Below are 24,385 nucleotides of genomic sequence, written 5' to 3'. Positions count from 1 at the left end.
ATTCGAATTGGGTGCATCACGAGCGTTGGTGGAGTCCACTGTGAATCTGCTTGCCGAGACATCCTGGCTTCACGAAGGCCAATCCCTTGAAGACGGATGACATCTGTGATGGCGTGAGGTCCTCCTCTGAAGCCTTTGTATGTTCTGACCCTCTGATGGCAGAGCTGCTTCCAGACCACCTCTCGGTTTTGGATTCTTCACTATGGAACTTCCTCGAGGCCTTTTCGATGGGTTTGCCACGGGATTGGCATGGACTGTGCTGGGCTGCGTGTGTGCCATCTGCCGGCCGCTGCAGGCTCTCCGACAGGAGCCATGGTCAAATCATTCGTGCATCCACAAGGGTGGATGTTCCATGGTCAGGGCGCTTGCAGACATGGATCAGGTGCATGCGGGCTTTCAGATGTCTAACACGTCGCCAGGAGGGTGTCTAGTTGGTGTCATGTTATTTCACTGAAGACAGTCTTGGTGTGCTGTGACCTGTTGGGAGTCTCCATTGCACAGCCCTGTTTTGTCTCTTTGACTTCATCGGTGGGGCAATGTCCATTCCTCTCTCAAGCTTGAGAGGCCCCTTGTCTGGGTTGTCACGGGACTGCTTGTGGTTTGCACTGGGGCTGCTTGTGTGCCACATAGGGCAGCTGCATGACCTCCTAGGAGCCACAGCCTAGTCGCATGCAATTACAGGGATAGATGGGTCTAGGTCACGACTTTGCTCTTGCCACCGAGAGCAGGATACAGACAGGGCGAGCAGCTGGTCATTGGTTGACTGGTTCTTCAGAGCATTAAAGCAGAGGTGTAGGACTCCAGTCTGGTTGTTTAATTGCTCCTTTGATGAATACTGTGATGCACATGACAATGATGATGTTTGCCGTTTGGAGACCTGGATGACAAGGGATGTTGCTGAAGTAAGGGTGATTGGAGTAACTTCGTCACAGCGAGTGCAGTCTTTCTTTTGCTCATGTGCAGATGCTAGCAGTGGTGCCCTCTGCTTCAAGCAGCCGATGACAGGTGGCTTGGATGGTCACCTTTGACATGTGGGGTAAGTACGCAGTTCGCGCATGGCGTCTTACATTTGGCACTCACGCCATGCTGTCTCCAGTGACGTCACCGCACCCTGGTGGCTGTCTTGTCTGTGGGTGCACTCTTCCTTTGTTGTGTGAGTCCTCCATCTCTCCACCCTGTTGATCTTCCATTCTTGTTCTTCTGTGGTCGTCAGGTGTTGCAGTGTGAATGGTGATGTCACACACTCTCCTTTCTTTGTTGCAGTGTGACAGGTGATGTCACAGTCTCCTTTCTTCCTTCTACGGGCTTCGTTTGTTTTGAAGCAGATGCCGAAACCATGCTAGAAGTCATGCAGCTGAGGAGTTCTTCAGGCTGGTGGGGGCTTTTGCTGGTGACTGGAGCGGCGGGTAAGTGACGTTTTTCTTCTTGCACTTTTCTGTCTTCTTTTTTTTCTTGTAAAATGTAAATGTCATTGTTCAGCCTCGTTTGAAAAGGCCGGTAGCAGGCAGACAGCATGAGGTTCTGTGAGGGGGGTGGGGGCTCTGGGCACTTTGAATATTTTTTAGGTGCGTGTCAGCACCTCTCCACTTACTCCCACGCATTTCTGGGCATTTTGCTGTCAGTTGGGTGCAGGCCAGCACCATTTTCATTACGCGGCCGCAGCATTTCCTCACGCTGCGGGCCGCATTTCAGCATTTTATTTTTAGAAAAAGAAGGTGGGGGAGCGGCCCTGGGCTTTTCTTTATTTTGGTGCAGGTCAGCACCTCTCGGTCGGGTCGCTTGTAGAGGGAGCGGCCCTGGGCATTTTCTTGCACTTTGGTGCATGTCTGCACCTTATATTTCACTTTGTTTCGGTGCGTGTTTGCACCATTGTTCAGCCTCATTTTGGCTGCGGCAGCCTTCTCTGACGCTGCTGGCCGTGTTGGCGGCATTTCTGGGGTAGGGGCAGCCCTGGGCATTTTCCTTCCTTTTCCTGGTGCATGGAAGCACCTCACTGCATGGCAGTAACTTCTTCGTGCGCGCCCACAGCAGCAGCGTTTCTCACGCTGTGGGCTGCGCTTTTGCCATGACTATTTTGAAAACTGGCCGAGGGGGGTGGCCCCAGGCATTTTTGTCTTCATTTCGGTGCGCAAACAGCACCATTTTCCTCTCCGGTGGGGCAGCTTTACTTCATGCTCTCTGGCGTGTCTCATGTACTTTTGATGCCTGGGAGCACCATCGCATTTCTCACCCGCGGCCGCCGCAGCAGCCTTTCCTAACGCTGCGGGGCGGCCCTGGATTATTCTTTATTTTGCGTTGTGGTGCGTGGCAGCACCGTATGTGCACATTATGCAGCCCAGCAGCCTTCCCACATGCTGCGGGCCGCGCTGCACTCGACACAGGGGCGGCCTTGGGCATTATCGCACACTTCTTTTGGTGCGCAATAGCGGCGTCCTGTTCACGGCGATCACAGCCGTCCTGGCAGTGCTGTGGTCGCCGCACCGCTTGGTGGGTGCTTTTTAGCACCGTTGCGCTTTTCTGTTTGCGGCCGCAGCTGTTTTCTCAGAGCTGCGGGCCGCGTTGCTTACTGTCAGATGGGGCTTTTTGCTTATACCCCGGGCTCACCTCATGCTCGGTGTGTGGGGGATGGCGCTCCCGTTCCCTTCATTGTTTCAGGGCTCACCGCGGGCACCAGTCTCTCCACTGGTTTAATTTCCTGTTCCCTCCATGAGGGAAGTAGTCGTCTGCGGCCATGTGGGGTTGCTGTACCCGCTCTCGTCGCCAATGTAGTGTTGGGGCCCTAGGCCCCCATGCTACTAAAATGAGACGACACAGACAGGATTTCTTGGTGGGTGTAACTGGCCCTGGGCACGTGTGCCCAGCCCTTTTTATTGCCAGGGTCACCTGACCGGTGACGCCTGTGTTGGGTGGGTGTGGGGTGTATGTGGGAGGCCAGCCCTCAGCAGAGAGGCTGGCCAAACACTAGAACGTGTCGAGCAGGACACTACACACTTTACTGTTCCCACTTCCTTATGCTGGCATGGAGTGTATGGTTCAAACACATGGCAGTGGCACTCACAACTACATCCTGAATAGAAGTGGATATTGTGGCTTCATCTCTGTTTGATCAGTACAAACTCCACTGCCCTGAAATAATGCTGCTGTCGATTTTGTGTTTGGTTGAGCTTTTTATTATAATGGTGAGTGTACAATGGTGTTTTTCTTTTAATGTGAATTAGTTCTTGAGCACGTAGCACGTAGGGAGGAAAGGAAGAGGAAAAGGCGTGACCCACAGGTCATGTGCGGGCATCGGAGCCCTTACATACCTTGTAGGTCTCCGACTTCAACTCCCCCCCGAGAACTGGACTAAGCATTGGGTTTTGAGCCCCCCTCTCCCCACGGCTGTCGACTCCTGGTTGGGAGAGGCGGTGGGCAGGTAGGGCAGGGCTGTGCAGCCCAAAAAGTGGAGCTTGAGGGCTGACCATGTGGGAGCTGCAAGAAGGAAAAATAAACCTGCAGTAAGCGCTTTAGCACACTCCGCACAGGGCAAGGTGGACAGAAAGGTTTAAGACTTAAGACAGGCACAAGGGGCGCAGGAGCCAGATCGCTGCTATCTGCTCCTCTCCTCCTTTTTTTTGGTTTGTTTGCCCCGCTTAGCGCTGCTTAACACCGGCTGCCCACCTGAAAACTGTCTAAAATTGCCTCTGTGACCTCCACTGGTTGGAGAGGGTGAAGCCCGGCTTGCTGTTTGCTGCCCTACTGCTGTTGCTGCCTTCGCTACCCTTGCTGCCCCACTGCGATACTACATTCTGCAGTTTGGATTGGTATTGGTATTAATGTCCTCCCCCCACTGTGTCCATTTGTTTTTATTGGCACTACCAACCAGTGATCAACAACTGCACCTCCCAAGTTCTGTGCCATACTTACACATCGGGTACACACCTTGCACACATCAAGTCTCTCGGCGGTATACAACCACATAGGGGCAGCATCAATCTGCCTGAAGATCCAGAAAAGATCTCAAGCTGCGTACTCGTGCCCCTCCATAGCTGCAATAGCCCAGGAAGTGAGGCGGTGCAGAAAGGGTTGTTTGGGCCCTCCAACCTGCCTCCAAGGAGCTGTGAAAGCCTTGAGTCATGGTTACAAGTGTAATCTTTCTGGTAATGGTGAAACGGAAGCAACGTCATGCAAAAAAGCCCAGACGGGCAAAGTATCAGAGAATGGGCTACCTGAACCCGTACCCCCAGATCCAACCATTTCCTCCAGCTCGTGTCCTCTCTCCAGTGCTTAATTTGTGCTTGTTGTTTACGGTGCTGAGCAGCGGCACTTATATTTGAGGACCGGAGCTTATTCTTCTGCCTCAAGCATTTGCTGCGAGCAAAAGACACCTATGGGAAAGACGGAGGAAGGGAAAAATGAAAAAGCGAGGAAGAGAGAAAGTAAAAAGCTGCAAGAGTGAGCTGAAGTGGCAGGGAGTGGCTTTATATGGATTGAATAGGCCCGAGATGGCTTCAGGATTACGCAGCCTCAGTATTCGATGTTCACACATTTAATTACAGCAGCCGCAATGTTTAAGAGAGGGGCTTTGGGCACCGGCACCTTTGTATTTACAAATTAGGCACTGCCTCTCTCCACCACAGGTGCCCATCTCTACAAAGAACCCAATCAAATAATATTTTCCTAAGGCAATAGAAACAGCTTCAAAGGATCAAAAAGATATTCCAGATATGGCACCCACAGGCATTTATTTACCTGACTAACTCGGGGTGTTCTGTCAGCAGTATGCCCAGTTCACCCCAAGATGCTATAAAAAAAGTTAAGCAAAGAAGCAGCTTATGCAGTGTTCCTTATCAAGCACAGAACACAATCTTGCCCCGGCTTAAGATCGTGTGAGTCAGTCGTGTGAGACTTGACAACAGACTCTCCTCCCCACTCTGCTTTCCCCTTACTTGACCTCGGCAATTCTTCTACCAAAAGAAGGATCAAAAGCGAGAATCAAATGCCCACTACAAGCATCAGTCCTACCTTTAATGTAGGCAATGAAGAGCTGCCTCAAGTATATTCCCAAGCTGAAATATGAACATGATTTTGGCGACTGCACAAGTCTATCGACCCCTGGTCTTGACCCTGGAGCCGGCGAGCCCCAGAGCTTTGCTTCCGTAAACAAGTGGAATCATCCCTAAGCCAAAAGGCCACAGCTCACTCCTCAGAAGGAGGAATTTTACTGACCAGGAACTGGGAATTTTCACAGATCCCTTTCTCTCCAACATTGAGGCCCAAATAGACGATACCCTGGGTCAAACACTGTTAATGTCTTGAGGGCCAGCAAAAAAGGCCACTGAGCCAGCTTTGACAGCTCAGGCCCAATCGTATATCCAGAAGATGGTAGCAATAAGAGCTACACAGGACACTATAGCCAGGACTCTTCTATGGCAGGCAAGCAAAATGGAGTTGCAACAAGATATGATTCAACCATTGGCAACTCATGTTGCTGAAATTTGTTCTAAGCGTAATCTTTTGGAGGCAGAGTTAAAACTCCTCACGAATGATAAACCCTGCCCATGTTCCCCAATTATGAACAAGCTGAATACCTTACCAGAGATACTTGATAATCTGATTGGCACAATCAAGGTCTTGAAAACTTATAAAGCATTCCAGCTTAGGTTATCAAACGATATTATGTCTGGGGGGGGGGGCGCCCAGACTAATCGTGGTACAGCTGAACCAGCCATTTCCCTGGAAGTCCTTCAACAATTACTCCGTCATCCAGGATCAGGAGAGCTTTTCCTCTTCTTCCATCAACCTTTTGGATCAACAATGGGAGCTTATGAACAGGACTATCCTAGAGAGCAACTAGGTAACTGGATCTCTATCTAAGCCACTCTCATCCTCTTGCCTGTCTAGAAGGGCAAAAAAAGATTTAAAAACAGTCAAAAAAGCAGTGTGTTCTTAAAAGAAGCTCTACAGTTGACAAATGAGCTACAAGCAACAAATTGCAAGCTCCTACAAACTCTGGCAATCTTTATCCACTTTTTACCCCACCAACACAGGCGATACTTCAACTCCTAGCATCAATTAATACATCAACTTTAGTCTCCCCGGGCGTCTCTGTATTACTTGAAACCAAAAAGTTAAATTAGACCAGGGGGAGTCCCAAAGATAGATGACCACTCTGTGCACAAACCAACTAGAGATATGGAACTCCGGGAGCGCAGAATGTTAGGTCAAGGCATTTGCACCCTCGACAGGGGAGATAAATGGATGGGAGTGGATGGGATGCTGGCCACGGAAAGCAAAAGGGTGGAGCAAAGTACTCCATCTTAATTGTAGTCCCAGGATCTGCCAGGCCCCAACCCTAGGGGTCAACAAAAGGATCTACTAATATATAGACCTATAAATGATCAAGTGCCCTGAAGGGAGTCTCAATCAACTTGTTGGTCCACATCTGCCCCTTTATTGTTTAGAAGAGAGAGGCCCTACCGGCACATGGAAAATCCTGGGCTACAATTGGTTTCAACTTTTCGGGAAGCATTAGTTGTTGAGCGCCAGAGAAGTGAGCCTTATAGCACTGCAGGTAATAGTTCTCCAGCACAGCATTCAACTACCTGCACTGGTTCCTCCCCTGAACAGTCTGGGGAACAGGATGATTTCAACCTCCTCAAGTGCGATGAAGAGGAGAGCTCTCACTTAATACCCCTCTTCATTCCTCGATACACTTTCAAGGGCTCACTGGAACCCTCAATAGAAGGAAATTGTTCAGGTTGTTTGCCCATAATCCTGTCCTTAAGAACATAACCATTGATGACCTGTATTGGGTCAAATTTGAACCGCCACTGTTATATTGAACTGGGAATGTGACCAAGGCAATTTGGAAAAGAGTGGCCCAACTGAACTGAGCTGTTTTAGGTGAATGAGGTATGCATTTTTATATTCATGCCTCTGTGAAATAGCCACATATTCTTTTAAAACTGCTTCAAGCCCAAACCTAGGTTGTGTGCTGAAGGGTGTAATTGTGGGAAACTATAGTGAGACTACAGAGGGCCCAAAGCCATTTACCATTTATTGACGGCAGGATAGGAGGGAGGTCTCTTAACACAGCAAGGAATGTTTTCCACAGGCAGGGCAGGTATCTGTAGACTAAGTTTAACACACAGAATCCCAGGGGAAATGTCACCTATATCCATGAACATTTTGACAATTATCTCTTCAAATATTGCAGGACTGAGTCCCAAGCTTGTCCAAGTGGACTGGAGGGGAGTTTATTGATTCTCCTGATATAATTATGTTCGAAGAAACCTGAAAGATCTCCCTCTTATACAGGCAGAGTTTTAAAACATTCCACGCCCCAGGTTGCACTTCTAAATCAGGTAGGCCCTCTGATGGGTTGTTAATTCGGATTATGATTTCTCTAGGGTTCCATGCTACCCAATTATTCATTAATTGGCCAGACTTATTTATTGAGATCTCCACCCCTGACAAAACAAATTCTTATTAATGTATACAGTAGGAGTGTTCCTAAAATCGATGATGTCTCCGTTCTCCACCTTTTGACTGATTACGTTTCAACCTTATCAAGGACAAACACAGCTGTGATTATGGGTGGGGTTTTCAACGTATGCTTTGAACCACTGGCTCTCCATAATGAGGTAGCTGGAAAGGAAGATCAATAGTGGAGTATTCGTCAAATTTCAAGTCCACTGTTGTCTTTGCTCCTGCAGGATGACTTGCAAATGTTGGATCTTTGTGTAAGCTGACGTATGGGGACTTGTAATGATAGAACTATATCTGATTCAGAGTTACGGCCCACCTTTAGAAGGAATAACTACCTGAGTTGTATTGATTACTTTTTATTTAATATCCAATTCTGGGGAAACCTTATTGACATAGAACTCCTGTCCAGATAGGAGAGTGACCACTTACCTCTTCGCCTCTCTCTTTGTAGACGTGGCGAGGAAGGGGTAGGTCCCTCCAAATACCTTGAGGCGTCCCTTTGATTAGTAATAACCAGAGGTGAATTAAGTGGGAGGGCATTATGGTCAAAGAGTCCAAGTACTCCTCATTAAATCAAGAGCTAGTTCCCATTTAGTACTATATGGCTAACCCAGTGACTGTTCAAGACATGACCATGGAAGTCCACTTCATCTGGCTTGAAAATCTGAAAATGATTTTGTTTTTACCAAACCTCCCATGTAGGATCCTTCCCCAGAGGGTAGCTTCCATATGGTATGACAGGACTTGTCAGGTTATCCTTCACAGTGACTGAAGTGGATCATCAGATCTCAGAAGGCAGGAAAGGTGCCTGGGTTAGATCGAATATCGGTGGACCTCTAAGTCCGAACCAGTAATCTGGGCACCCTACCTTACACGCGTTTTTAATGCCATCTTAGCAGGAGCGAGATTATACCCTCTTGGAAAAGGGCAGAGCTTATTCCCATACATAAGAAAGGCCTGAAGTCTGACCCAGCTAACTACCGCCTTATCAGCCTTATTGATTCAAGCCAAAAAATCTTTTGTAAGCTTTTTTTTAGATAAGGTTCTCGCCAGGCTCAATGAAAATAAAATGTAAACACAGTTTCAAGCTGGTTTTTATTCCAAAATTTGCACCAAATGTTTAGGTTTAGTTAATAATGTGGAAAGAAGTAGACATAAAAAGGGGTAGTCTCTACGTCGTTTCTGTTTACCTTAAAGTGACATTTGATGTCATCTCTTGGGATAAGCTATGGTGTATATTAGCTGTCATAGGGCTTCCTCACCCACTCCTTGATTTGTTCATTATGTTACATCAGGATAGTTTTGCCCAAGTTAGATGGGGTACTAATGGGGAAAACACCAACCTTTTCAAGGTTGCTAAAGGAATCAGACAAGCATGCGTCTTCGCCCTCACTTTGTTCTTGCTGTTTATAGATGGCTGGATTTACTACCTTTTGGGTTGTAATAACAACTCGGTGGTTGTAGGGGGGAGTACAATACCTGCTCTGCTATTTGTGGACAATACTTTATAAGTGTTGAAAACCCCAAGGGCCTAGAATCTCTACTGAGCAACTTTAATAGATTCTGCCTGGGCCACGGACTGGAAATGAACGCGAGTAAGACTAAATTTATGGCCATCCGTCTTCATCCATGTTTTAGAGGATCATTAATGTTGGAAAGGGAGGGGCTGTAGAATGTGCTAGATTTTTATTATCTTGGCATCTGCCTTTCTAGTGCAAACTCATGGGGAACACATGTCCCAAAAGTTCCCTTACACTGAAGCATAGGGCTGCAACCATCCTAAAATTTGCAAACAAGACCATGTCTTACCCAATTTTCCCCCTTCTTGAGATTTGGAAGGGCTAAAGCAGTCGCTGCTGCAGTATACAGAGAAGAGCTATGGGGAAATATCAATCTAAACGCCCTGGAGTTGGCTGAGAACACATTTCTAAGATTAGCCTTTAAATTGCCCCAAAGTACGCCACTGATTTTTAAACATGACAGGTTTTCATTTTATAGCTCCCCTTGCGCACCTGTAACCCCTCTTGTAATAGCTGCGAATCTGGTCTACTCACAAGCTGGATGAATATAGGGTGGGACTAAGAGATGTCTTAGATAAATCAAAGAGAGGAATCTGTCTACCCTGGCTGGACTACATGAAACAGTCCTTATATTCTATGAATTTACATGAGTATTGGCCGTCCCCTGAAACTATCCCACCCTCTGAAAATAAGAAACTGAATGCCATCTACTGGGAGCTTCAGACTGCTAAATTGACCAAACAGGTAGGCTTGGGCCAATTGACCGATTGTTTCATAGGGTTCAAGCCTACCAAGTACTTTGAAAAATATATGAATAACATTGAGCCTCCATTTACAAAAGCTCTTTATATCAGGTCCAAGTTATGTGCTTAACCGCTTGCTACTCTAACTGTTAAATGGAACAGCCAGCAAGGAGTTAGTAAAATCTGTCCTGCATGTGAGAATGCCGAAAAAACTGACGCTCAACTCGTATCCTTTGGCCCAGGGTACTACAAGCAGCGTAGGTGTTGGATTGTCCCTCTGTGCCACCTCTTAGGTGTAGTCCAGTACATGGCAGCGATGAGATTATGCAGAGTGGACATGTCACCAGTCATTGTTTTTTCCATTGTTAAATATTTGGAGAGCATATTGCCAATTTGGCAAACATTTGGCACCCCTTTCATTAGTCCGTTATCTGCTTAGTGCTAATCTTCTCCTTATTGCATATTATGGTTTTATTGATTTTAAAATTTGTATTTTTTAACTTTATTGTAAGCTGGAGAACTTATACTTAACTCACTTAGGTTGTCCTGCGTGGAAGGATACGGTTTGTATCCTGGAACTTAATCCATTTCCGTTATAATGGAAACGTTTTATGTCCTATGTGTTAATTGTAGTACGCCAGCACCTAGTAATGTTTCATATATGAGTATCTGCCTTTTTAAAGACATTCTTCCAGTCTGAAGTTTTGTAAGGAAAATGTCACTTACCCAGTGTACATCTGTTCGTGGCATTAGTCGCTGCAGATTCACATGCTGTGCATAGTCCGCCGTCTGGTGTTGGGTCGGAGTGTTACAAGTTGTTTTTCTTCGAAGAAGTCTTTTCGAGTCACGAGACCGAGGGACTCCTCCTACTTTGGTTCCATTGCGCATGGGCGTCGACTCCGTGTTAGATTGTTTTCCCCGCAGAGGGTGAGGTAGGAGTTGTGTATGTTAGTAATAGTGCCCATGCAATGGAATGAATAAGTATGTACAAAATGAAGGTTAAAGTAATATATTTACAAATGTACAAATGTTGAAGATTACTTCCAAACGGCTACAGGCTCCCGGGGAGGCGGGTGGGCGCATGTGAATCTGCAGCAACTAATGCCACGAACAGATGTACACTCGGTAAGTGACATTTTCCGTTCGGTGGCATGTGTAGCTGCAGATACACATGCTGTGCATAGACTAGTAAGCAGTTATCTCCCCAAAAGCGGTGGTTCAGCCTGTAGGAGTGGAAGTAGTTTGAAATAAAGTTCTTAGTACAGCTTGACCTACTGTGGCTTGTTGTGCAGATAACACGTCTACACAGTAGTGCTTAGTAAATGTGTGAGGCGTAGACCATGTTGCTGCCTTACATATTTCGTTCATTGGAATATTTCCTAGAAAGGCCATGGTAGCACCTTTCTTTCTGGTTGAGTGTGCCTTTGGTGTAATAGGCAGCTGTCTCTTTGCTTTAAGATAGCAGGTTTGGATGCACCTAACTATCCATCTGGCTATACCTTGTTTTGATATTGGATTTCCTGTATGAGGTTTTTGAAATGCAATAAATAGTTGTTTTGTTTTCCTAATTAGTTTTGTTCTGTCAATGTAGTACATTAGTGCTCTTTTGACGTCTAATGTATGTAGTGCTCTTTCAGCTATTGAGTCTGGCTGTGGGAAGAACACTGGTAATTCTACTGTTTGATTTAAGTGGAACGGTGAGATAACCTTTGGTAACAATTTTGGGTTGGCTCTTAGAACTACCTTATTCTTGTGTATTTGAATAAATGGTTCTTGTATAGTAAACGCCTGAATTTCACTTACTCTTCTTAGAGATGTAATGGCAACGAGAAATGCAACTTTCCACGTTAAGTATTGCATTTCGCAAGAATGCATGGGTTCGAAAGGTGAGCCCATGAGTCTTGTTAAGACAATATTGAGGTTCCATGAAGGAACAGGTGGTGTCCTTGGTGGTATAATTCTCTTTAGTCCTTCCATAAATGCTTTTATGACAGGTATTCTAAATAGGGAAGTTGAATGAGTAATTTGCAGGTATGCAGATATTGCTGCGAGATGTATCTTTATGGAAGAGAAAGCTAGATTTGACTTTTGCAAATGTAGTAAATACCCTACTACATCTTTTGGAGATGCATGCAATGGTTGAACTTGATTATTATGGCAGTAGCAAACAAATCTTTTCCATTTACTTGCATAGCAGTGTCTAGTGGATGGTCTTCTAGCCTGTTTTATGACCTCCATACATTCTTGTGTGAGGTTTAAGTGTCCAAATTCTAGGATTTCAGGAGCCAAATTGCTAGATTCAGCGATGCTGGGTTTGGATGCCTGATCTGTTGCTTGTGTTGTGTTAACAGATCCGGCCTGTTGGGTAGTTTGACATGAGATACTACTGACAGGTCTAGTAGTGTTGTATACCAAGGTTGTCTTGCCCATGTTGGTGCTATTAATATGAGTTTGAGTTTGGTTTGACTCAATCTGTTTACTAGATATGGAAGGAGAGGGAGAGGGGGAAAAGCGTATGCAAATATCCCTGACCAATTCATCCATAGAGCATTGCCTTGAGATTGCCGGTGTGGGTACCTGGATGCGAAGTTTTGGCATTTTGCGTTTTCTTTTGTTGCAAATAGATCTATTTGAGGTGTTCCCCAAATTCTGAAGTAAGTGTTCAGGATTTGGGGGTGAATCTCCCATTCGTGGACCTGTTGGTGATCCCGAGAGAGACTGTCTGCTAGCTGGTTCTGGATCCCTGGAATAAACGGTGCTATTAGGCGAATGTGGTTGTGAATTGCCCAATGCCATATTTTTTGTGTTAGGAGACACAACTGTGTTGAGTGTGTTCCCCCCTGTTTGTTTAAATAATACATTGTCGTCATGTTGTCTGTTTTGACAAGAATGTATTTGTGGGTTATCATGGGTTGGAATGCTTTCAACGCTAGAAATACTGCTAACAATTCGAGGTGATTTATATGAAACTTTCTTTGATGTACGTCCCATTGTCCTTGTATGCTTTGTTGATTGAGGTGTGCTCCCCACCCTGTCATGGAAGCGTCTGTTGTTATCACGTATTGTGGCACTGGGTCTTGGAAAGGCCGCCCTTTGTTTAAATTTGTACTGTTCCACCATAGAAGCGAGATATATGTTTGGCGGTCTATCGACACCAGATCTAGAAGTTGACCCTGTGCATGTGACCATTGTGATGCTAGGCACTGTTGTAAGGGCCTCATGTGCAATCTTGCGTTTGGGACAATGGCTATGCATGAGGACATCATGCCTAGGAGTTTTAATACCATCTTTGCATATATTTTTTGTGTTGGATACATAGCTTGTATCACGTTGTGAAAATTTTGAACCCTTTGTGGACTTGGAGTGGCTATCCCCTTTGTTGTGTTGATTGTCGCTCCTAAGTATTGCTGTGTTTGACACGGCAGAATGTGTGACTTTGCATAGTTGATGGAGAAACCCAGTTTGCAAAGGGTTTGTATAACATAATCTGTGTGGTGTGAACACTTTGTTAGCGAGTTGGTCTTTATTAACCAATCGTCTAGGTACGGGAACACGTGTATTTGCTGCCTCCTGATATGTGCAGCTACTACTGCTAGACATTTTGTAAAGACTCTTGGCGCGGTTGTTATTCCGAATGGCAACACTTTGAATTGGTAATGTATTCCTTTGAATACGAACCTTAGGTATTTCCTGTGCGAGGGATGTATCGGTATATGGAAATAGGCGTATTTTAGATCTAAGGTTGTCATGTAGCCTTGCTGTTTCAGTAGTGGTATTACGTCTTGTAACGTGACCATGTGAAAGTGTTCTGATTTGATGAAGGTGTTTAGTGTTCTGAGATCTAATATTGGTCTCAGAGTTTTGTCCTTTTTTGGTATTAGAAAGTACAGTGAGTAAACTCCTGTGTTCTTTTGTGGACCTGGTACTAATTCTATTGCGTCTTTTTGCAGTAATGCTTGAACTTCTAGTTGTAGAAGGTCCAAATGCTGTTTTGACATATTGTGTGTTTTCGGTGGGACGTTTGGAGGGAGTTGGAGAAATTCTATGCAATAACCATGTTGGATAATTGCTAAGACCCAAGTGTCTGTTGTTATTTCCTCCCAAGATTTGTAGAACTGGCTTAGTCTTCCCCCCACTGGTGTTGTGTGAAGGGGTTGAGTGACCTGTGAGTCACTGCTTGTTTTGAGGGGTTTTTGGACCTTGAAATTTTCCCCGGTTTCTTGGGAATTGGCCCCCTCTGTATTGGCCCCGAAAGCCTCCCCTTTGATATTGTCCCTGGTAGGTAGGCGGTGTTGTTTGTGAGGTGCTGGCTTGTGTGGCTTGACCTCGAAACCATCCTCTGAAAGTAGTTTTGCGAAATGTGCCAAATGTGCCTCTGCCCTGCGGGGAATAGAGTGCGCCCATGGCTTTAGCTGTGTCAGTGTCTTTCTTTAATTTTTCAATTGCAGTGTCCACCTCTGGGCCAAACAATTGTTGTTCATTGAACGGCATATTGACCACTGCCTGTTGTATCTCAGGTTTGAAGCCGGATGTGCGCAACCATGCGTGCCTCCTTATTGTTACAGCAGTATTTATTGTTCTTGCAGCTGTATCTGCTGCATCCATAGAAGAACGGATTTGGTTGTTGGATATATTCTGTCCCTCTTCAACCACTTGTTTTGCCCGTTTCTGGAATTCTTTGGGGAGGTGCTCGATGAGATGCTGCATCTCGTCCCAATGGGCTCTGTCATATCGCGCTAGGAGTGCTTGCGAGTTGGCGATGCGCCATTGATTTGCAGCTTGTGCTGCAACCCTTTTCCCCGCTGCATCAAACTTGCGGCTCTCCTTGTCAGGAGGTGGTGCGTCGCCTGATGTGTGCGAGTTGGCTCTTTTACGAGCTGCTCCTACGACAACTGAATCTGGTGTCAGTTGTGATGTAATAAAAGCAGGGTCTGTGAGCGGTGCCTTGTATTTCTTCTCCACCCTTGGAGTTAGTGCTCTGCTTTTAACTGGCTCCTTAAAAATTTGTTTAGCGTGCCTTAGCATTCCCGGGAGCATAGGAAGGCTTTGATAATTGCTATGGGTGGAGGACAGGGTGTTAAAGAGGAAGTCATCCTCGATAGGCTCTGAATGTAGCGATACATTATGAAACTCTGCTGCCCTAGCTACCACCTGTGCATATGTCGTACTGTCCTCAGGTGGTGAGGGCTTAGTGGGGTACGACTCAGGGCTATTGTCCGATACTGGAGCATCATAGAGATCCCATGCGTCCTGATCATCTTGGCTCATGGTGGTATGAGCTGGTGATTGTGGCGGAGTCTGTGCCGGTGATATATGAGTTGCCGGGGGTGGAGAGGGTGGTGGAGTTACCTTCTTTACCACTTTTGCTTGTGGTGTCTTGTCTTGTTGTTGGAAATCTAGTTTCCTTTTTCTTCTGATTGGGGGAAGAGTGCTGATCTTCCCTGTACCACTTTGTATAAAGATCCGCTTTTGCGTGTGATCTACATCTGTTGTTTGTAATTCCTCCTCAAATCTGTGTCTTTGTAGTTGGGAGGACAGTGGTTGTTCCTCTGAGTAGGAACTGGCTTTCGGTTCGGTTGCTGGGCGTTTTGGCACCGAAACCGTGTCTTTTGTTGTTTTCGGCTCCGACGAGATCTTTCTCTTTTTCGGTGTCGTACCCTCTCGGTGTCGACCATCTTCGGTGCCGCTATCTCTGTGCCGAGCAGCTTCGGTGCCGCTGTCTCGGTGTCGACCCTTTTCTGCTGCACTTTCCCGAGATTGCTGCGTGCCTGTGTCTCGACCTGAGTCGGACGATCTCGGCACCAGCTCGCCCTTTTTCGGTGCCGATGGACGGTCACCTACTTTATGGGTTGAGCCATGGCCTGTTGGCAGTGGCGTCCCCTGGGCTTTGTCTGTTTTTCCGTGTGATGCTTGTTTCGACGTCTTACTCACGGTTTCTTCGACGTTGAATTCTTCGGAATCCGATTCGTGGATGGAGAATGTTTCTTCTTCTCCCTCTTCCTCGAACCGTCGTTGTCCTGTCGGCGTGGACGCCATCTGCAACCTTCTGGCTCTTCGGTCTCGGAGCGTTTTTCTCGACCGAAACACTCGACAGGCCTCACACATCTCTTCTTTGTGCTCGGGTGACAGGCACAAGTTACAGACCAAATGTTGGTCTGTATAGGGATATTTACTGTGGCATTTAGGACAGAATCGGAACGGGGTCCGTTCCATCAGTCTCGATGTTGCACGCGGTCGGGCTGACCAGGCCCCGATGAGGGATCGAAATTACCCCGAAGGGCTACCGGAGCTCTTCAAGATTCGGTGTCGATTCTAATCTAACCCGATACCGAACGAAACAATACCGACGAATTTTCCGATGATTCTGACTAACTTTCCGACCCGAAACACGGAGCGAAAAGAAACACACGTCCGAACCCGATGGCGGAAAAAAAAAAATCTGACATGGAGTCGACGCCCATGCGCAATGGAACCAAAGTAGGAGGAGTCCCTCGGTCTCGTGACTCGAAAAGACTTGTAACACTCCGACCCAACACCAGACGGCAGACTATGCACAGCATGTGTATCTGCAGCTACCCATGCCACCGAACATATATTTTTCTTACAGTAGAACATGCATAATTTGTACTCTAAGGTGTGATGGACCATATTAGGTTTTTGCATATAGTCAAGTGTATGTTCATCTGTTTGTGCTTTTAGGCCAATAGTGGATACTCCTAAGAATATCCGACACTGTATTGTGTTTCTTTTTAAATAACCTTTGCACTACTTTTATGGCTACTGGTTGAAATAAAGTAAATAAAGAATAATGAAGAAAGAAAGAATTAGTAATATTGATTTCTGCTTTGCATTTTCATGCACGACTTTATGGATTATACTCAAAATAAATTATGGCTTGATATCCCACACATAGACAGTGATGTGGATGTCGGTCAGGACAAATAATGTACTAGTGAAAGTGTAACCAACACTTCATTTCACAGTAGAACACACTGGAAAAGCCTATTTCTGCAAGGCACAGACAGAGGCGGCACCGTTCTGTAAGGACATCTAGGGGGTCAAGTCTTTATATGACGAGTCACTGACACTACTGATTGGCAGGGAGCAGCTCCCAAATTAGGTTTTGTTTTGCAGTGACCAACTCGGAGTTGCTGTTCAATCCGGACAAACCAAGAAACTTAATCAACTACCCACTGTGATATGATCATCTTAGGTACAATTAAACAGACCTTTGGCCAATGGTAGTGAAGGCTTCTATCAGTGGATGCGTCTGCATCTATGCTGAGAATTTACACAGGCCTAGGCTTGATCAATGACAGACTATTTAGTTTGCCATTCACTAGTGCAAAATGTAAATCTGGGTAAAATGCTGAGGTAGGAAAGGTGGATTAGTGCAGTGGCGAAGCATTAGGTTTCTAAAGGGTGGTGGAGCAGCTAGGGAATAAGCATTGTAAGTAGCACCTGATAGGAGCAGGGAAAGTGCCCCCCTGCTGTGAATTGTTAAAATGTTTTGATGGATGTCCATTGTAAATGGGAATATGCTGGTTGGGGGGAGTTGTTTTTTGAGGCAGGGTTTTTGCTCATTATGGTTTTCAGAAAGGGATATGGTGTATTACAATTTTGTCACTGATCAGCAGGTGCATATTGTGAGGTGGGTAGTTGGACAGTTTGGAATGTATATTGTACAGCAAGTTGGACAGGTTAATATATAATTAGAGATGCAATAGGGGGTTGGGTGGATGGGGCAGGAGGGGCATTTTGAAAGACTACAAGAAGTAGTGCATTGATTAACATACTGGAGTTTCAGTGGTGAAGTTTTAGGATGAACAGAGAATGCTGAAGTGAAAAGAGAGGGGTGGGATTTTTGGGGGGAGGGAGGAGTTTGATGACTAGTTCTATAGACTTAGTTAGTGAGGCTGGGTTGTATAGAATGTATTGCTAGTTGCCAAGGTTTGTTACAGTTAAAGTTGCACCTTCCTCATTAAAGCAGCCTTTCCCACAGTAAGCATGTCTCAAAGAGTCTTATTCAGCACCTTCCTGCCCGAAAGGTCTATCTACACCATACTGAAACAACACATTGTTTTTCCAGAAAATATGCAGGATGGGAAAAATATATTTTTCAACCATATTGTGGAAGCAGGATTAGTATGTGCAACTAGCATTCAAAATAGTTTAGATATTTCAGTTGGAATGGTACCTGGGGATCCTATCATAATACAAGGTGATGGTGATGGAAGAACCTGAAAATTGTGAATAGGGGGATAGCAGGGTACTGGGAGTGGCCTTTGAGGTTGTCCTTATCAATGGGAAACAACGAGAGGCAAAAACGTGGACACTTTAACATCCAGCTGTATTTTGATGCTGAATGGCAGATGTGGTTTTCCATAAGTAACGGTGCGATGACTATTAATAAAACGGTAACAAAATAGTACAAACGAGGTGTTAAACAATGACTGACCACTCATCAGCAAACAGAGCCTAGGATGAAAGGTTGGGTCAGTAATATACTACTGTACAACCTGGTTCTCAAAAATGTTACCAACGTTGTAATTAGGGAGCAGTTGCATGACACCTGGCTGCATTGGACAATTGAAAAAGTAAATACGGAATGTCGTAAAGCAGGACAGGCCTAGAGTATATATGGAAACTTAGTCTAGGTTTATAGAAATCAAATATTTTATGGAGCTCTGTGATTGATTGATTCTTGTAGTTGTAAAACACGCTAACACATTGAGGCATCATGCACTCTTAGGGTAAAGTGGGCTCGACATATGCAACTGTTGCTAAAGAGACATAAGTAAGGTTGTTTCACAAAGAACATAAGTGCGATTGATCATGGATGCCGTAGAAAGACTACTGTATGTGCTATTTTGTATTATAATATTAAGAAGACTATGGGCCCGATTACAAGTGTAGCAGTCTCTAGACCGCCACACTCGCATTGGTGGTCTGTACTGCCGCAGATGCAGCGGTCCAACTGCCACATTACAATGCTGGATCCTCCAGGACCTCAGATCCCGGCAGTCTGGACGTTGGTGGCGGTCATAATCCGCCAGGGCAGAACTGTAAGCAGTGCTGCCCTTGGGATTACGACCCCCTTCTCCACCTGCAGTGTTATGGCGGTAGCACCGCCATGAAAAGGCTGGTAGAGAACGGGTGCAGGGGGCTCAGGGGGGGGCCTGCACTGCCCCTGCACTTGGCATGCAGGCTACAGCAGGCTCAATTATGAGCCGAGACAATGCTGTGGCCTGTTTCCTGCTAGGCCAGCGCCAGCCCACCGACCTAACAGGAAATTCCTAATAACACCGGCGGGGAGGTCGCTGCATAGGCGGCCACCCTGTTGGGAGTTTGGCAGACAGGCTTTCCCGTCCGCCAAACTCATAATAGGGCCCAATATATGAAGGAAATGTTAGACATTTCATTGTGTTTTGATCTAATCTTAGGGATGTTGGGAAGCTTAAATTGGGATAACGAGACAGATGCAAAGAAGGGCTACATGAAATGTGTACACTTAGTGCTGAAATATGAAAGAAGACAGGTGACTTAAATGTAACTGTCCATGGCAATCTGGTGTGTTTCATGAATTTTGATGAATTTGATGTTATGCGATGTATCTTCTTTATTGATATGGAGCTACTTGTTACAAAGCATTGGAACTGCATTAATAGGAAACGATATGTAAGGGCTCAGTACCCCTGTCTCGTTAAAACTCGAACAAGGAGAGTGAATCGCAAAGAGGGGATTTATTAATCGTTTTCTCATTTTATGAATTCTTCATTTAGGTCGTTCTGTTCTTTGAATATGGGCGGCTTTTTCTGAAACATGTTTCACCTACAGATCCTAACATGCAAAATTGATAAACCTCTTACCAGGGACTATTCTTAATCACGTCCTAAACCAGTGTGGTACTTTTACTAAAAAACATATATGAATATACCAAAGTATGCATATACAAGTCATCATATCAAATGTATCCTGGTTGCATTCCGCTGATTATCCACAAAAAAGTAAAGCAAAGCTAAGCAAAACCAGAACATCCGAAAAAAAGATGCCAGCAAAATAGTAAAAATGTTTCACCATGGTGTTGCCTTCAAGAGTTGGCTCAGCATCGTCAATGGCTTTATCAATGATGTGCAGAAGGCCATTGGAGGCCATGATGTTCCCTTGCAAAATGCTTACTTTCTTCTTACTTCCATAAATCCGAATTTTCACCTGAGATTCCTAAATAATCAAAACAAGGCACAGGACTGAACTACTCAGGGGCAGAAAGCAGCTTCAATTATGTCGTATTGTATATTGCAGTTATCAGCTTTTTAACATATAGTTAAATGTCAACATGTAGACTGCATTCACCTCAAAGTGACACAGTCATCTATTAGTAGAAATTCACATAACATAACACATCAAACACTTAAAGGAAACAATGTATATATGTAGCATAAGGTAGAAACACCGAACACAATCGTTAAAACTTGTTATGCAGTGAAAAAAGATTGGGTGAGGAGAATCACAGCTAAACCTCGTAATCTGGAACATAAAAGAGATGTACCAGACAATTCCACTGAATCTGATATTTTGAATCAGCATTCTTGTGATCATTCAAAGGAAGAAGCATGGTAGTACCATGTTTTTGGTCGCAAACCTTTTTTTTCTCACCCTTCATAGAGATTTATGGAAATCGTTTAGATTGTGTGAGCTTGAAATATGTTCACATTAAGACTTTCAAGTGAATATCATGTCTTCTTTATTTATCCTTACTTAATAATTAAAATGCCTCAGTGAAAGACACTTTGCTAAAGAAGGGTATGGGCAATTTGTTCCAGAGCAGTGCCCCAAACTTTGGGCTGCAACCAAATGGTGGGTTGCAAACTGATTAATAAAGATGCCTTCAAATTCTATGTTTATTTTGTCCATTTGCAGAGCTTCAATGGCAGAGGTCAAATGTCAGGCCATGTCTTCTGACAAGTTTCTGCTTATTATTTTAACATCGGAATGATGTTTACTATTTTTTTCAGTGACTGCAGAGTGAGAGGGTTTTTTAAAGTGAATTATGTGACAATCTCCACACGTAAGACTCCTTTTTGTCTTAGCAAAGGAGCCTTGCAGGGGACCTAAATAGGATAAGTCTCTACAGGATATTGTTCTTGAACGTTTGCTCTGGAAAAGAGCACTGACCACCAGGGAGCTTGGTTCTAGGTATAAAAAAAGTCTGGCAAGTAAATAATGATGTCCAACGTTCACATAGAAAATACATAGAATTATAGATGAGTAACAGTGGCTAAGGGGGATTTTATCACTCAGATGTTTTGTGTGACATCAAATGAACAGGCACGATTTTATGTTATGTAGGCCCTACCCAATCCATGTGCCCCTGAATCAAACAGAGATAAAGGAGTGGATGAGTCATGGGGCAGGCAAGCCAATGTGGCCTACCTGCCACAGCTCAGACACACAGTACAAATGATGTTCTCCACACACTGCGACCGTCACCTAGCTATCACTACACCCTCACCACAAAACGAATGACTGACATACTGCCATCCTCCCATGCCACCCCAAGATTCCCCCTCCTCCCCTTCAACATGAAAAAAAAATACCTGTCAACCTTCCACAATTCCTCACCACTCTCTGCATTTACCATTCTCTTCCCACATAAAATTAACTAGGAAACTGCTACCCTGCCATTCACCCAAAATACCTTTTCTACTCAAATATGGAAAATAGATGACCTCCTTACACCATTCACCACTCTGCACTCTCCTTCCCTTTCCCAGCTTGAAGCTGCGCTCTCCGTTCTCCATCAGAGAAGAGAGTCAGTGCTACGCTGGCAAGCTCTCGGAGAGCTCGGTTAATGTGGCCTGGAATTTGTTTGTGATGAAAAAAATACTTTTGTTTCTCACACTTGCTACATCATAGCATTGAATAATCAGGTGTAGAATCTGGCATTCGTGCTACTGGCTCCCAGTGAGAGCCATTCATTTCTTCCTTTTTCTGGGCATGTACTCAGTTGAACCACAGCCTCATCCAGCACCCTGTGGTATATGAATAAGGAGGTGCCTGTGGACTGTGACACTAGAAAGCCAGAGCCCATAGTTGCCTCCTTACTTCACGGAGATTAACATGCGTTCCTGGGTTCAGACTCCATTTCAGAATATCTTGGAATTCCCACAATTTAACTGGGCTACTATGTGATGCCCAATGATATTCCAGTCTGTTCATTGGTCTTTCGGCTCTTCAGCTCACATTACTGTCAGACAGAATAATGTTGCTTTTGTGTCCTCACATCAGAGTTCTCCATATGTTTGCATTTGTTTTCTTGATTCTTATAAGACATCCAGATGGTATCACTTGAATCTGTTTCTTCAGCTGTTGTTCTATCAGCATCATGTGTGGATGCAGCCACTATGAGTGTAGAGTATGCCTCATTTAAAAAAACGCATCCAACATTCTGCAAATCATGCCTGACAGAAAGGTTTCTGGATGGATTGCAGGGGGAAAATGCATTTTCCAGCAGTTAGGTGGCTTGATGTTGGATTTCAACTGAGGATGACTGTAAACCTAAACCCATCTTAGGATGCAAGGAGTAGTTTCATTATTGTTAAAAACCAAGTCAAGGGAGCATGCCTATATGGAGGTTGCAATTTTGACAGTGAATATAAGAAAGGTACTCAACCATCTATTGTATTGATGCATGCTTCTTTTCACCACATGAACGCTGTATTCTCCAATATTATTACAACAGGAAAAATAGTTGTCAAAGGTTTGTCTTGTCTTCCGATTTCTTTTGAACTTACTTTATTTAAATGTTCTTGATAAAAAAAGACAAAACAAAACTTATCACAAGCAATTACACACATTAAGAAAGTGGAGCAATGTTCCAGTGAGCTAACGATTCTCCATCCACGACCCCCAAATACTTGACCTTGGCTATTATGGTGCACTCCTTGTCCTGATCCTCTGAGTACTTTTATTACTCTTCTCAATCGACTTTTAAACAGGCCCCTGTTTTTATATTTTTGGTGGTCTCCACTCCCCTGCTGAACTACCTTCTCAGTGTTCACCCACAGATAATGTTTATTTGCCTGTTGTACACTGTGAGGGGTGCTGCCCTCCCCAAGCTCTCACTTGGTCCCACATGGCTACTATAGGCCCAAGTGGCAAACATAGGTTGTGATATCTGTGAAGTTCGATTTCCCTCAAGATCTCCAGGAGTGCCAACTTAGGTTCAGAGGGCAGACTCCAATCCAGTACATACAAAATAATTTTTCAGTTTGTCCGTGACTTATTTGATAACACTCCCAACAATGAGTCTATGGCTGTCCTACCCTCCATCTCACATTGCAGGAAAATGGGACCACTTGCCCATCGGATCTCATGGAATTTCATTCTTGTGCAGTATTCCTTGTGCCGCATGTTCAGTTGCTCCAATCTTAGGCTAGCTGCTAGTATGTTATTTTACCTCAATGAGAAACATGAATGCCTCAATTAATCTAGCCTCCTATAGCAGCCCACCACAAGTTGCCAGTTTTCTAATAACATGATAAGCTTGCCAGTTTATTTATTATCAACTACCAATAAATGTCTGCAATTCGTTTAGTCTCAATCCTCACAGCTATCACCCCGGTTCAAAATGAGGAGACTGGAGCCTCCCAGCTTTCTTTTAAGTATTTTCCCTTACTATGCACCATTTATAAACTTTTCTTGTGTCCATGTTCATATTCATTCTTTAGGCTGCCATATAACTTGATTGAGCTGTGTTTCAATCGGTTGATTAACTTGGTGATGCCCATAATGTCACATCTCTGAAAACTCTACCTTCTTGAGGTCCTTCCCAGTCCATGAGGGCACTTCGGTTGAGCCTCTGCTTCCACCCAGACACAGTCACAGAATTCTTCTGAGCATTAAAGAACAGCATTAGCCCCCTAGGGAGCGGTCTGCGTACCACACAAACAGCAGACAAATAACGTTTGCCCCATAATATGTTTTCATCTTGAGTTTTTATATGGCAATTTCTCCAACCACTAATTCACCAATGTTAAAAGTGAAGCATACTAGTAATAACTATGTTATGCAGCGATAACCCCATGATATAATGACATCTGAAACATCTTGGAGAGATATTTGCATTGCCCACTTTTCCATACAAATCTTCTGAACTCCCAGCTCTTCACATTATATAAACTGCCTGAGATGTTTGTTTTACGCAAGGCTGTGATGCCTCTTTAGTCAATGTGTTCCACAATATTCTATTTCTTAGGTAGAATCAAATCAAATCAAATCAAATCAAATCATTAACATTTATAAAGCGCGCTACTCACCCGTGCGGGTCTCAAGGCGCTAGGGGGGAAAGGGGGGGTTATCGCTGCTCGAACAGCCAAGTCTTTAGGAGTCTCCGGAAAGCGGAGTGGTCCTGGGTGGTCCTGAGGCTGGTGGGGAGGGAGTTCCAGGTCTTGGCCGCCAGGAAGGAGAAAGATCTCCCACCCGCCGTGGAGCGGCGGGTGCGAGGGACGGCAGCAAGTGCGAGGCCAGCGGAGCGGAGGGGGCGGGTGGGGACGTAGAAGCTGAGGCGTCTGTTGAGGTATTCCGGTCCCTTGTTGTGGAGGGCTTTGTGTGCGTGGGTGAGAAGACGGAAGGTGATCCTTTTGCTGACTG

General features: G+C 45.0%; 1 protein-coding gene across 1 annotated transcript in view; it reads right to left on the bottom strand.

Moving 5' to 3' along the window:
- The window catches only part of STAB2 (stabilin 2), an 805,158-nt gene that overhangs the window by 632,680 nt on the left and 148,093 nt on the right, over positions 1–24,385 (bottom strand). The window contains 1 exon segment of the mRNA XM_069228991.1: positions 19,811–19,954. Coding sequence (XP_069085092.1) covers positions 19,811–19,954 — 144 coding nt within the window.

The sequence above is a fragment of the Pleurodeles waltl genome, chromosome 4_1, assembly GCF_031143425.1.
Source record: "Pleurodeles waltl isolate 20211129_DDA chromosome 4_1, aPleWal1.hap1.20221129, whole genome shotgun sequence".
NCBI classification, from domain to species: Eukaryota; Metazoa; Chordata; class Amphibia; order Caudata; family Salamandridae; genus Pleurodeles; species Pleurodeles waltl.
This window is presented reverse-complemented; position numbering and strand designations above follow the sequence as displayed.